The sequence below is a fragment of the Artemia sp. Qi Xiang Cuo genome, chromosome 5 (assembly GCF_049724085.1).
Source record: "Artemia sp. Qi Xiang Cuo chromosome 5, ASM4972408v1, whole genome shotgun sequence".
NCBI classification, from domain to species: Eukaryota; Metazoa; Arthropoda; class Branchiopoda; order Anostraca; family Artemiidae; genus Artemia; species Artemia sp. Qi Xiang Cuo.
This window is the reverse complement of record NC_142798.1, coordinates 42,817,020-42,830,925: the sequence shown is the minus strand read 5'-3', so window position 1 is coordinate 42,830,925 and position 13,906 is coordinate 42,817,020. Positions and strand designations below refer to the sequence as shown.

The 13,906-nt window shown below is 33.8% G+C and overlaps 1 protein-coding gene across 13 annotated transcripts in view; it reads left to right on the top strand.

Annotated features, from left to right (window-relative positions):
• The first annotated feature begins 3,978 nt into the window (after positions 1-3,978).
• Positions 3,979-13,906, top strand: part of up (Troponin T, skeletal muscle) — a 62,681-nt gene continuing 52,753 nt past the window's right edge. For 3 of the 13 annotated variants that reach the window (XM_089089616.1, XM_089089615.1, XM_089089613.1), the window contains exons 1-3: positions 3,991-4,118; positions 6,903-6,942; positions 13,395-13,412. In XM_089089616.1, the coding sequence (XP_088945742.1) occupies positions 6,923-6,942; positions 13,395-13,412 (38 nt within the window). In that variant the 5' untranslated portion in view covers positions 3,991-4,118; positions 6,903-6,922. The other 10 variants (XM_089089609.1, XM_089089611.1, XM_089089608.1 and 7 more) reach the window with 8 other exon arrangements.

Genomic DNA, 13,906 nt, shown 5'->3' with positions numbered 1-13,906 from the left:
AAAAAAAATTTCAATTCTCCTTTAGTCGCTACAGAAGTAGGATAAAATTTAAGATATTTAAATGCAGTTACAACTAGCTATGGCTATTTTTTCTGTATAGAAGTTATGTTTTTACAAAAACACACAAAATAGGAAAAAATTTTCAAAGTTCCTTTATTACCTTCTCAATTAGACTAAAAATGAAGATATTTATTCAGATTTTCAACTAGATATGGCTAAGTTTGATAAATAACAGCTATTTTCTTGCGAAAACACACAAAATCAGAAAAAATGTTCAATGTTCCTTTAGTACCTACGCAATTAGGCTAAAAATGAAGATATTTATGGAGAGTTTCAACTAGCTATTGCTAGGTTTGCTAAAGACCAGTTGTTTTCTTGCGAAAACACACAACATCAGAAAAAATGTTCAATGTTCCTTTAGTACCTACGCATTTAGGCTAAAAATGAAGATATTTATGCAGAGTTTCAACTAGCTATGGCTAAGTTTGCTAAGGACAAGCTATTTTCTTGCAAAAACACATAAAATCAGAAAAAATGTTCAATGTTCCTTTAGTACCTACGCAATTAGTCTAAAAATTAAGATATTTATGCAGAGTTTCAACTAGATATGGCTAAGTTTTCTAAAGACAAGATATTTTCTTACGAAAACACACAAAATCAGAAAAAATGTTCAATGTTCCTTTAGTACCTACGCAATTAGACTAAAAATTAAGATATTTATGCAGAGTTTCAACTAGCTATGGCTAAGTTTTCTAAAGACAAGAAATATTCTTGCGAAAACACACAAAATCAGAAAAAATATTCACTGTTCCTTTAGTACCTACGCAATTAGGCTAAAAATTAAGATATTTATGCAGAGTTTCAACTAGCTATGGCTAACTTTGCTAAAGACATGAACCATTTCCATAAAAATAGGTCTTAATAGACATTTTTAAGCGTGAACTCCTGTTTTTCAGACGAAATTATAGAAAATATCGTCAATACATGATTCTCTGATTATAATCTATATTTTCAGTCAGAAAAGCATGGTTTTGGTTCAAAAATGAACCATTTCCATAAAAATAGCTCTTAATAGAACTTTTTAAGCGTGAACTCCTATTTTTCAGACGAGATTATAAAAAATATCGTCAAAACACATTTCTCTGTTTCAATTGTGTACATTTTCACATTTTCTGATTCAAATGTGTATCTTCAGTCAGAAAAGCATAGTTTCAATTCAAAAATGAACCATTTCCATAAAAATAGCTCTTAATAGAACTGTTTAAGTATGACCTCCAATTTTTTCCAATGAGACTATGCAACTCAACCGCATTTAACTAATCCCCATGTAACTGAATCCGCATACCAGATTATACCCACCTAACCAGATTGTACCTACCAAACCAGACTATACCCACCAGAAACCGGTCCGGTACAGGGGCGCACGCAAAGTATAAGGTTCATTACTACTGATATAATTGCATTTTACTCAATTGATCATCATCTTTATCATTCTCTGAAAGTTCCAACATAATGCCCTAAGCCATTCTTGAGATACTCCCTTTTGACAATTTGTATGCACATAGTGTATTTTAATTCAGTTCAACTTTCCCCTCAATATCTCTGAAATTTTCACCTTTATACTATCAGCCTTAGTAGTAGTTATAGCAGTGAGCAAATTTGCCGTTTTTTTTTTTTTTTTACAAAGGGGGAAACACCACCAAAGAGGCCAGTGATCTTAACCGTGATCAGAGTATCCTATCGTAGAGGTTTCAAGCTCCTAGCTACAAGAATGTGGAACTATTCATTTTTTTCCCTGAAGAAAGATCACCGAGGCGTGTTTCTTCCTTTCTTTTTTTTTGTTTTTGTCATGTCTTTGGAAATAACATAGCACATTCCAGCCCCTGGAGAAAGACCTTTAAGCTGTAAAACTTGCCCATTGTTTATGTGTTTTATTTGTTATTGGGAAGTATGCATACGTTTTTCGGGTGGGGGGGGGGTGATTTTTTTTCTGGGGGCATTTTTCACGGGGAGAGTTTCTGGGGGGAGGTGAAATTTTCAGGGAAAATTTTACACTGAGAGAATTTGCCAGATTTCCTTTACGAAATTCTTTTTATTTGTCTTACTTGTTCTTTGGTGACTCAATTTTACGTATGGAGACGTTAATGGTAATTGTCAGGGGTAAATTTCCGCCAGGATTGAATTGTCTAGAGGATCTTTCCGTGGAGGGCGAGTCGGATTTCCCAATAGTATTTAAAAAAAACGGTCAGAGATTAAATGAAAAAAAAAGTATTTTAATTCAAAACGCACAGAAATCTACGTATAAGAGGGGAAGATTTACCCCTCCTCAATACCTCGCTCTTTACGCTAAAGTTCAACTTTTTGTCCCAATTCTTCAAGAACAGCTCCTGAAACACAAGGGTCGGTTATTTTAGAGTGAAGAGTGAGGGATTGAGGAAGGTGCAGCCCCTCTCATATGCATAATTATTTTTGTTCGCTTTAAGTATTAATGTTGCTCCTAACTTTCAGTTGAATTTTTTTTTTTTTTAATTGATACACAATGTCTCGATGTATATAAACATGCTCAAATAATGTATTTAAACATGAGAGAACACCTATTGTAGAGGTCTTGATAGCTTCAGCTGCGTAGAAGATAAAAATCACGCAGAATTTCAATATATATCAACAATAATATCCCTCCCTGTCCATCCAAAATTCTGTAGTAAAAATATTATTAAGAACTTATTCAACAAAAATTTGGTCCAAAATTTTAATTACAGTCCAACATTCTAATTTTTAAGCAGAATAGCTGAAAATGCGTGGCGCTACCAACTTTTTGATAATTATTGAGATCTACAATTTGACAGCAAAAAGTCGGGGCTCTATGGGACCAGTATCCCACTACATATCTTGGTTAGGTCTGGGAATGTTACAAATTAAATAAAAAAATCGAGTTTTTTCACTTGAAAGCAAAGAGCGACATCGAAACTTAAAGCGTGCAGAATTATTCAGCTTATAAAAAGGGCTCCCTCCTCCTCGACACTCTTTACATTAAAGTTTGACTTTTTGTCCAAATTCTTTTAAAACAAGTACTGAAGCCCAAGGGCCGTTGACTTGGAATTAGAAGCTTTTTTAGAGCACTAAAAAACTTTAACATAATGAGCGAGGAGGGACAGCCTCCCTCATATGCGGAACATTTTCTGTTCATCTTAAGTAATAATGCTGCTCCTTACTTTCAGTGGAAAAGCTTTTTTTAATTTGATTCTTTAATATTTGATAAAATGAGATGCCCTACGAAAAAGGGATTCTTCCATACTTTGATTATACGAATGCATCCAACTGATCTTGGAAACTATGGATAAAAGTTCTTTTTTGCACTGTGATTTGTTGCTTGTTGACGAAGTATCAAGATTTGTGTTTATTTTTCTATTATTTTCTATTGTTACCATGTAATTTTTCTTTTGCTGTTCAGAATAATGTTTTCCTTTTTTAAATTGAAAAGAGTGGCCTATTACAAGGCACTTGCGCAGCAATTTAGTTCAGATAAAAATCGCAAACACCAGGATTGTATTGTAGGAAAATATATTGAAAATATTTAGATTTCGGGGGGGGGGTAAATGACTTGGAGTCACCACGAGCATAAGTACCTGGCTACGACACTAGCGGTTGGGATATGTGGACAATCAGAAGTATCAAGACGGAAAATACTACGCTCGAAAAAATTGCTAAAACATATCCCCTTAGGTAAAAATTTCCCAGAACTAATGCTTTGATAAAAACAAGTGTTTTATGTACTTCTACTTTAATCTGCATTTGTATTTTGTGCTGTATGTCTTAATCCAAATTTTGAGAAGAAAAACTTTTAAGTAAATTATTACATATCTAAAATAGTTTTATCTGTAGATTCTTAAACGACCTTGAGAGTAAACCGTGGATCCAAAAACGGAACCCAGTTTGATTCTAAAAGTTAATTCTTAGATTTGCATTCAGCACTCGTCCAGGAAGAAGTGTAAGGACCACTGGAAGGTGATAAGGTTCTATTTGTGTCTCCAAGGCGTGTGCCAAAGTTCTCGGATCAAAGTGGTTGAAGTCATTCGTGCTCTAAACGCGGATCGAGTCTTTGCTCTGTGCCTGGAAGTGTAAGTCTCTTCAATCTGTGACTTGGTAAATTCATACTTGTGAAAACGTAGCATATTCGCTATTTTGTTAAATTGTCTTTCATTTCCGTATATTGTGTGAAAGAACACTGGATATTATTTTGGGAGTTTATGTGCTGTTACTGAGATAAGATTATTTCAATATTGTTTAAAGCAAGGCTTTGAAAGCTACAGGACGCGACCATATCTGGCCCGGAACGTCCTTCGATCAGAGCCACAGTTGTTGTTTTTAATATAATACTTGTTGAGGATTACTAAAAATATATGCTATGGAAATTAATAAAGGAGAATTTAAATACATTTTTAATTAATTGATCAATCAACTAATTACTTAGTGTGTTTATAATGCCAACATGTTTTTATTAGGTTTCTAAATAGTATGCTAGGCGTTTGCTCTTCGATCGCTTGTGCTAGAGGTGGACCCCAATTTATTGTTTGACCTCTTTTTTTTCTAAAGTGTTAATCTGGAAGCAAAAACTAAGTTCTGAAAAATCTTTAAAATTTTTAAACATTTGCATTGACTCGATGCATCGCTCGGACATTTAGTACACGAGGGCTGGAAATTCTTCAGACCTGTGATTCAGGCGAAGAAAGAAAGGGAATACATCACTGCTACCCAATAAAAAAAAAAAAAAAAAAAATCCTTGTTTTTCAAAATTGGTAGTTCAAAAGCCCCCCTTTTAAGGTTTTCAATCATGCTGATTCCAATAGTTCCATTTTTCAGTCTGCTACCATTTAAAGGAGTTTCAAGCTCTTTTTCCAAATTCTCGAAACTTGTTTCAATAGACTTTTACTACAAAAAAAAAAAAACTATGTGAAACTTGTCGTTCTTGAACGACGTTTAAATTAAAGAATCTTCTCACTAGATATTTTTTTTCGATATGTTTCTAATTTTCGGTTACTATTTGTTGTACCATGAGTTTCGATTTATGCGCAGTATTGTAATCATGACTATCGATTTACTTTAACCGTTATTAATTTGACTTTATTAATGAGCTACGCTACGTATCAACAGTGGCGTCATTTCGGGAGAAGGGGGTATGTGCCCCTCTCTAGAAGTGTTTAGCCCCTCTGTAAATTTTGCAAGTTGGCGCCAATGCATATTGATAATAGTAGTTGCTAATGGTAGATGCACACTTTAGATGGAAGAGCTATAAAAGATGTACTATTACTAATCAGCTGACGGTTGCTTTTACTGGTAAATAATTTCTGAGACCACACTGGCTAATCATTCGCGATTTTTTGTTTATTTGCTTTTACTGGTATTCGAGAAAATATATTGAGATTAAATCAAACAATGAACAGCGCCCAAAGTTAAATAAAAACAACGGTCCGCGATTTTTAGATGAGTTTGCTAAAAATTTTGTGCAAAATTATGTTTTATATGGCGGAGCTGTTTAAAGGCCTCTGTTATCTTATTTTGGTAATTAGGTTATTACTTGATTAATTACCAACCTGTTGAATTGGCCAGCTCTCAGAATAGAGTAGAATTCTTTAGGGAAAACAATGAATTCTCCAAGGACAAGGGATAACTGTACTACATAAGATAAGTAACGACAAATGAGCTTATGCTTATCTGCATTATAAATAGCAGCCAACCTCAACAGGGTTTAGTGCTGCTATTTTGTGGCAGTGATTAAGCTAGAGCTCTACAAGCAGTATTGCCAGCCCTTTTGTGGCTGACTAAAGCTAGCTAAAGCAGTGCACCAAAGAGTATTCTTAGTTTACTAGGAAGGTTAGGTAACTATTAAAGGTGTTTATGGAGACTCAACGACGCTACATACCCCATTTTTGGCTTTCTGAACCACAAATGTGGCTCTTATCGAGAGTCATGGTGGGGTGGGGATGGCACAATGTGTGAACTAGGACCAAGAGTAATCCTATTTACTTTTGAAACAACCATTTTAAAAAGCTTTTCCACCAGTCCTTAAATTATTGGTGCTGGGTTGTAACGCCTAACTGTTTTATCCTCTTCTTGACTTTTGGAAAATGCTCCCTGTGGACTTTTAAAGATCAAATAAAGAATCAAGGAGAAATTTAGCGTTTATGGTAGTCAATCTAGACGCAATTGATTTTAGATCGTCTAGAAGATGTCTGTGTTTTATATCTTATACAATGAGACTAGAAGCCTGTTTTATTAGGGACGGGTCATTTCAATTCATTTCTCATTTTTCGTGTTTTATTAAAGAATAATATCAACTTCAGTGAAATGAAAAGCAATAGGCAAACTTTTCTTGTTTTACTAAAGAATGATTCCCGCTTTTTCAAACCAAGTTAAAGAATGATAAGAACTTACTAAAGTAGTAACTCCGTATCATTGCCGAACACGATTTCGGCAATGTTTTTCTTCTTGACTGTGATTTTATTTTATCCCCCCCCCCCTTCTTCTATTTTTCTGTTTCTATTCTAGCCATTTGTTAAATTCTTATCGAACATGTTTATGCTTGATTGGTGTTTCTTTTCTTGTTGTATTATTTGTTTCTTCGTTTTGCTTTGTCTATTTCTTTTTGACATATGAAGCGAATTCGGCTCTATTAGAGCTTATGATAGCCTTTGGAAAATAAATATTATCTTATCTCTTATTTCATTCCTAAGACGAACCTGCGGCTCGTCTTAAATACCCATAACACCTACAAAGGTAAGGGGTAATGAAAACATCACTGTCTTTATTAGTTCCTTTTCTTGTTTAAATATTTAGATTTGAGCTATTATGGTTCTAAATGACCCAAACTTTTTAGCAAATGACACTCATTTTTTTTTTTTTAGACCTGTCATTTTCTTACGAGATGTCGGATTCGGAATACTCGTGAGTAGTTTCTTTAATTCGTTTCAATAGTGGATATCTTTTGATTTTCCAATTTATCTTAATTTAAGAAAGCAAAAATATCTTAGCAAATATTTGAAAAAGACTACTAGGATCCATCTGATGTCTTATGAATAGAAATTCGTTTGTTTAACATAGGGCCTTTTAATCTTTGAATCTGAATTTTTGATGTTGTTTGATCTATCTAGTATATTATGGATTTTCGATTACTCCCTTGTGCCAAACTTTTATCAAGATTTAAGTAAAGGGTCTCATTAGCACCTGTCTGGCTATTTCTTACTATTAGATTTTGTACCTTAGTTAGTTTGGAAATTTGAAAAAAATGTTTCCATTTTTCAGAAAACAGCAGTAGCGTTAATTGAATGGAGGAGACAGGGGAGGGCGTTTACATTCTCATATTCCCCCCTATATTTCGAAAAATAATTTTGGGGGGAACACCACTGTAAGACGGTAATAACAGGATAATTAAAACTTAAATGGATTCAGTGGCAGATCCAGGGGGCGCGCGCCCCCTAGCGTAGTCTAAAGTAGTATAATTTACTTAATTAACTGAAGTTTGCGTTAATTAAATTTGCTCCTAACGCAAGTTTATCGAATCAACCTATTTTGCGCCCCCCCCCCCTAAAGAAATCCTGGATCCGCCCCTGAATGGATTGGGGTGTATATCCTCAACATATGTCAAAAGTCAATAAAAAGTAATTGGTAGGTTTGAAATTTAATGCTAAGAAGACCAGTTTATTATATAAAAAATAAATAAACATGAGGAGGTTATATTATATAACAATAAAAATTGACCGAATGGGCAGCTCCAATCACGTAAAGTCTATTCTCAGTAAGATTTTTCTAATGCCGAGCACAGCATATATATTAAACAGTAGCGAAAATTAATTCAGAAATGGGACACATCACAGTGCGCGGAGGGGGAAGTTTCCCTTTGCGTCACATCAGTAGCTTCAGTTGCTACCACAGCATAAATATTAAAGAAGGTGGAGCCATGAAGAAAGGTGTGTGACTGATGTGTCCCAAAAGTCTTTAATGGAGAGTATAAGAATTTTCGCTACTGTTTAATATTTATGTAGTGAAGCTATAATATTTAATCAGTGAATTATCTTGTTGTGAGTTAGATAATAACTAAATAGTTTTTAGGAAATTCATTTGACGTTATAATCATAATTTATTATGCTGTAGATTGCCACATAAAGGAAATAAGAGCAGCCATATGAATGGAAATAATGCCATTTAAACAAAATAAATATGCAGAACTAACTTCCACCCTCTACACACACAGCACTCACTCAGATTAAGATTTAAATGAGATTTTGCTTTTTTAATTATTGAGGGTGTATATAGGGAAAATAGGTTGGTGATGAATAGAGTTTCTATAAATCCCAAAGTTCTTCAAGACCCGTCTTTTCTTGTCTTTCTTCTTCTTTATCATTTCTTATTACTTTTACCCAATTTTAGTTCCAAGCAGGGGTGGATCCAGTTTTTTGGGGGGAAGGGGGCGCAAAATAGGTTGATCCGATAAACTTAGGAGCGTTAGGAGCAAGTTTAATTAACGCAATCTTGCGTTGATTAAGTAAATTACACTACTGCAGACTACGTTAGGGGGGACGCGCGCCCCCTCGCCCCGCTGGATCCGCCACTGGTTCCAAGTTGAAATTATTTTTGTTTCTGAGACAAATATCTAACAAATCCGATGAAGATTTTAGTCCAGGTTAAATTTTAGAAGACCAGTTGTTGTTTTAATTAAAACTAAAAACGAATAATAATCTTCCTAACTAAAATGGGGTTGCTGCCCTCCTCATGGCTCCTGCTCTGTACGCTGAAGTTTAATTTGTTTTATTTTACTGATTTAAGAATGCAACGGCCTATGGATATTATTCTTAAACTGTAAATTTTCAGTTCAAATGTGTTGAAAATCTATTGGTAAATAAGACACTTGCTATTATCGGCCGGCTATATTTGTTACATTCTAAGATACTTTCAAGGGGGGACGGAGCTCAAGTTGAACTTCGTTAAAAGAGGGGGAATTTGATGAGGGCAGCAACCAATCTTTTGTTCAGAATAATGTGTGTTTGTTTCAAGTTTCAACGCTCCCTTCTACACTCATTTGAAGAAGAAAGAAATCAATTGAATAGCTGGTTGTTTTTAATTTAGGCTACTAAATTGTTTAAATGTCTAAAAGGGAGAAAGTAATTTGAGGGAAAACGTAGTACAATACTATGGTAAATTCAGGGCTTAAATGTACTTTATTGAATGTATTGTACATCAGGCACCCTCAACAAAATTATCTAGTGACCTTCCTCTAAAATCTGGTTTCCTAAAACGTTTTGTTTTAATTGAATGTCTTTTTAATATATTTGATATGTAGGCTAAACTTTGCAAAACTTGGAAAATATATTTTGGGAGCGGAAGCAGCAAATAAATTTGGATAATTTGAGTTTTAAATACACTTTTTTATGTTAAAAAACATGCAAATCTTATTTGTCAGTTCAATTTCTTAGAAACTTGCCAAAGACATCGAATTCTTCCACCTTCTTTACGTTTCAACCTACAGTTAGGCACACAATCTGAAGGCCCGTTTATTCAGAGAATGGGTTTCAAAACTTTAACACATATCTTAAAAGACAATAGATCCAAAAGATACGTCCTTAGAAATAAAATATTAAATTTCAAATCTTTATTATATCAGATTTTGCCCCCTCAAGAATTTCACCAAATTTTACAAATCTCACATAGGTCTTTCCGACGCATATTCCATTTAGCAAAAACTCGTTTACCGGAAAAATTCTCAAAACTGGAATTTCAACAGTTTCAGCAAACAAGGATTTTCCTTCCTAGATTTTGTCCTGGCCCTCCTTTGGAAAATCTATCCTCTAATGTTTTTACATAAAAGGAGTATTCTTTCAAAAGGATCAAAATTTGCAATGGTTCAAACACACGTAAATAGCCTACATCAGAAAGTATTACGGGCGTGGAGTCTGCTATTTTTAGCTCTCATGGTGAAATCGAAAATCCAGACCTACTCAGAGGTGAAATTGTAAAGAGTATTCTTGTTTATAGGCCATCTTTGTCGCTTTCAACTCAATCAAAGGAAGAAATTCAAATCCTCCGAAACTTGAAAAAAGACAAAAACACAGTGATTACGAGAGCGGATAAAGGAAACACAGTTGTAATTATGAATTCTGCGGATTATGAAATATAAGTTAACACCCTTTTAATGGATAAAAATATTTACAAAGAAATAAAATTGATCCCACGAACAAATACACACAGCAATTGAGAAAAGAACTAGTAATTTTAAACGACAGTAGACTAATTACCCCTCAAATGTACAGAAAATTTTACCCCAAAGGTTGTTCAGCCCCAAAGTTTTATGGTCTGCCTAAAATCCATAAGAAAGATATTCCGTTACGTCCTATTGTAGCGTGTTATAGTTCTCCAGCTACGGGTATAGGAAGTTTCTTAGCCACCATTTTTAAGCCTCTTTTAAGCACACAGAAATCCTATATAAAAAATTCCATAGATCTTGTTGTGAAGTTAAAAAATTAAAGTACAACAGAGAATACTATCTTATCTAGTTTCGATACAGTTTCTATCTACCCTTCATGCGATGTCCATAAATGTGAGCAGGCCTTACAAAGAAAATTAGAGGAAAATTCAGCTTGGTCGGATTACAAAACTTTGGAAATTGATACAATAATGATCCTTGTTCGTCTTTGCAACAAGTTCTACTCGTATTTTAAATTCCGAAAAGAATTTTTCCTTCAAATCATGGGCCTATCCATGGGCACTGTCTCGTCTCCTTATTTGGAAAATTTTTACATGGATTTCATAGAACAGTCTGCTTTGAATAGTTTCCACTTAAAACACTCTATCTGGTTTCGTTTCGTTGATCATATCCTTTCTGTCTGGGAACATGGACAAGACTCTCTAAGAGATTTTTTTGCACATTTGAACTCTTTTGATTCGAATCTCCAGTTCACAATGGAACTCGGAGATTCAGGTAAGCTGCCTGTCTTGGACGTTTTGATTATAAAAACTGCTCCTAGCCTTGAATTTTCTATATATAGAAAGCCGACCCATAATGATCGATATTTACATTTCTCTTCATATCACCCTCCTTCTGTGAAAAGAGCGGTAATAATCTCTTTAGTCGACAGAGTTTTAAAAACTGTTCCCGTAATCATATGAATTCTGAATTAAACTATGTCAAGAATATTCTTTTCTGCAATGGTTACCCAATCAAACTTATTGAAAATATCATAGATAGACGATTAAAAAAAGATAAAACAACAAAATAGGGAGTCCGTCCCCCTTGATTTAGTTACCTCGGCAATTGAGAAAAAAACTTCCATCACTTTACCATACATCCCAAAACTTGGCGATAAACTTGGAAAAATTTAAAAAAACACAATCTCTCTGTTTCTTTCAAAACCGAGCAAAAAGTTCAAAATTTTTTCAACTCAGGAAAGGATAAAACTGACCCTTTACTGGATTGTGGTGTCTACAGAATCCCGTGTTCATGTGGGAAATTTTGCATTCGTAGGACCCATCAACAACTAGGTGAACGTTTGCATGAACACAAAATTTCAATAGATAAGTCTCTGACATTGAAAAATAACAATGACAACTTTGATTCGGCATTGGCCCTGCACATTTTCCAAAATTCGACCCATTCGTTCTTTTTGACGAGGCAACCTTAATATCTACTGTAAATGGCACAAACTTTTAAAGAGGTAATTGAAATAAAAAAAAATACATAAACCGAAATTTAGCAATAGATAGAGATGGTGGAGATATTTCATTAAGCCCAATTTATGACAGTTTAATTTTGAAGAACTCAATCAATATTCTTGCCCGGTATAACTTGAAAGTACCTATTTGCACATCAAATGATGAACGAATTTGTAGGCCAGCTAAAGCTATAGCAAAATAAAGGATTATTGCTCAATCATCTTGGTAGATTCCTTTTTCATTGATTCCAACCTGGTTCGTATTTAGTTTTTGTTCTGTCGTTGTCAAGTAAACTTCGAAAGGTTCAATTTTCGTTAGTTTGTTTTTCTTTCCTTTCTTTTTTGTTTAGCACTCAGGACGACTCGGCGGAGGTCCTTTGTCAAAAAATCTGCTTATTTATTCTTCTTCATGGATCGCCACTGGTTGACAAAATCCTCGTTTTTTCATCTTTTTTTATTTTTTTCATTTTGTTATTTTCTTTCCTCTCTGAGTTTTATTTGACACTTTTTGAGGCTTCAAACACCCGTCACACAGATCCCCTGACCTCCCCAAAAACTAATTTTGATTTTGTATGTGGTTCTGTTTCTTTTTTTTATTTTGTTTCAGGTTGGAATATATGTGCAGTATATTTTTTGGCACAGGATTTATTATGATTAAAAACTATAACCGTTGATTTTTTGTCAGTGGGGGGGGGGAAGTAGGGGGGTCTTCCTTCTCTCCTTGCTTATAGGTATGTTTTGTATATACAACCCAAGGCCGATTTCATTTTTGTTACGTTTTTTACGAGTTAGACAAAATTTCAAATCTTTAATTCACTTCTATTTTTTTAAGCTTAAGTTGAAAAACTTGTGTGAAATCCTTTTTCACAAAGTATTTACTAGAAATTGACATTTGAGTTTTTTGTAGCTAGTCTTTAGTGAAGATATTAATATGAAATAAGATGGTATGCTATTATTCACATCAAGCTGTTTCTTTTAGAATAAAGAAGGGATCTGTTACATATCTGTTTTAGACAGAAACTTTACTTGAAACATTTTTTTTTTTTTGAAAAAAAAGCCATGGTGGCTGAATTAATTCCTTTGTATCTTACTTTATGTTCCCGAAGATGATATTTTTCTTTTACTAAATTGTGTCGACGTTTTTCCGGTGTAGAGATTGAAATAAGAACTGGCAGAAACTATATTTTTAGCAAGATTCGGGCAGTCCTCCAAACTTAATTGAGCTCCGGAAATTTTCGTTCCAGAATGTTGTAACTTGTAAAGTTTCCAGCATCCTAAGGAGTGAAATTTCTAGAACATTCCAAGTCTAAAAGTCATTTCAATCCTTGGAATTTTATTTTTTATGCTATAATAATCGGTTTCCTAATCCTTTTCTTTTTTAATTTTTATATAATCTTTTTCTCATTAATTATTCCACTGTGGTAATAATTAGAGTAATGTATCCACTTAGTCCCTTTTAAACAAATGCCTTAACCAGAATGGTATGGGACCCTCACCCTAATGTGGAAAAACACTCAAAATAATTACTTGTCGGCTGCATTATTCCTATAAAAGGAACATAAAGTATTTATTCAATAGTTGCCCTCCCCTCTTACCCGTAGATGGTTTACCCCCCCCCCCCCCCTTCTCCCGTGTAATTAAAAGCTATTGGTTCGGTTGTAATCTGTACTAACTATTTTCTCTTTTTCATTTCAGTGAAGAGGAGGAGGAGGTGTAAGTACTACCCCTTATTTTATGTTGGTTTTAATTTCCAAAGTTTAATACAATATGAGGAAAGAAATTTTAGTGCAAAAAAGCTTTCTGTTTTTTCATATAATTTTCAAAAGAAAGTTGAATATGGTTCCCAATTTCCAAAATTAGTTACAAAGCAAACAAGTAAGAATATTTTGAAAATCATAACAGTTTTGTTGTATGTTTAAAAATTTTCTTGTTTTTTTTCTTTTTGTCTTCTTGTGATAGTAACTTTATGATATTAAATTGAAAAATTTGAAAACTAAAGAGCTCAATTGTTGAAATTGGTATTTAAAAAAAGGGAGATAAAATACTTAATACACAAGTGAGAAAATCAATGGAAAGAAAGAAACTTCTATCAAATTTAAATTTCTGTAGAATTTCTGTGAAATTAGAAAGGCTGTTTAATATTAGATCTTTTCCTACTTTAGCATACCTATAAAAATGCAATTTTCATACTTTCAATTCTTAGATGT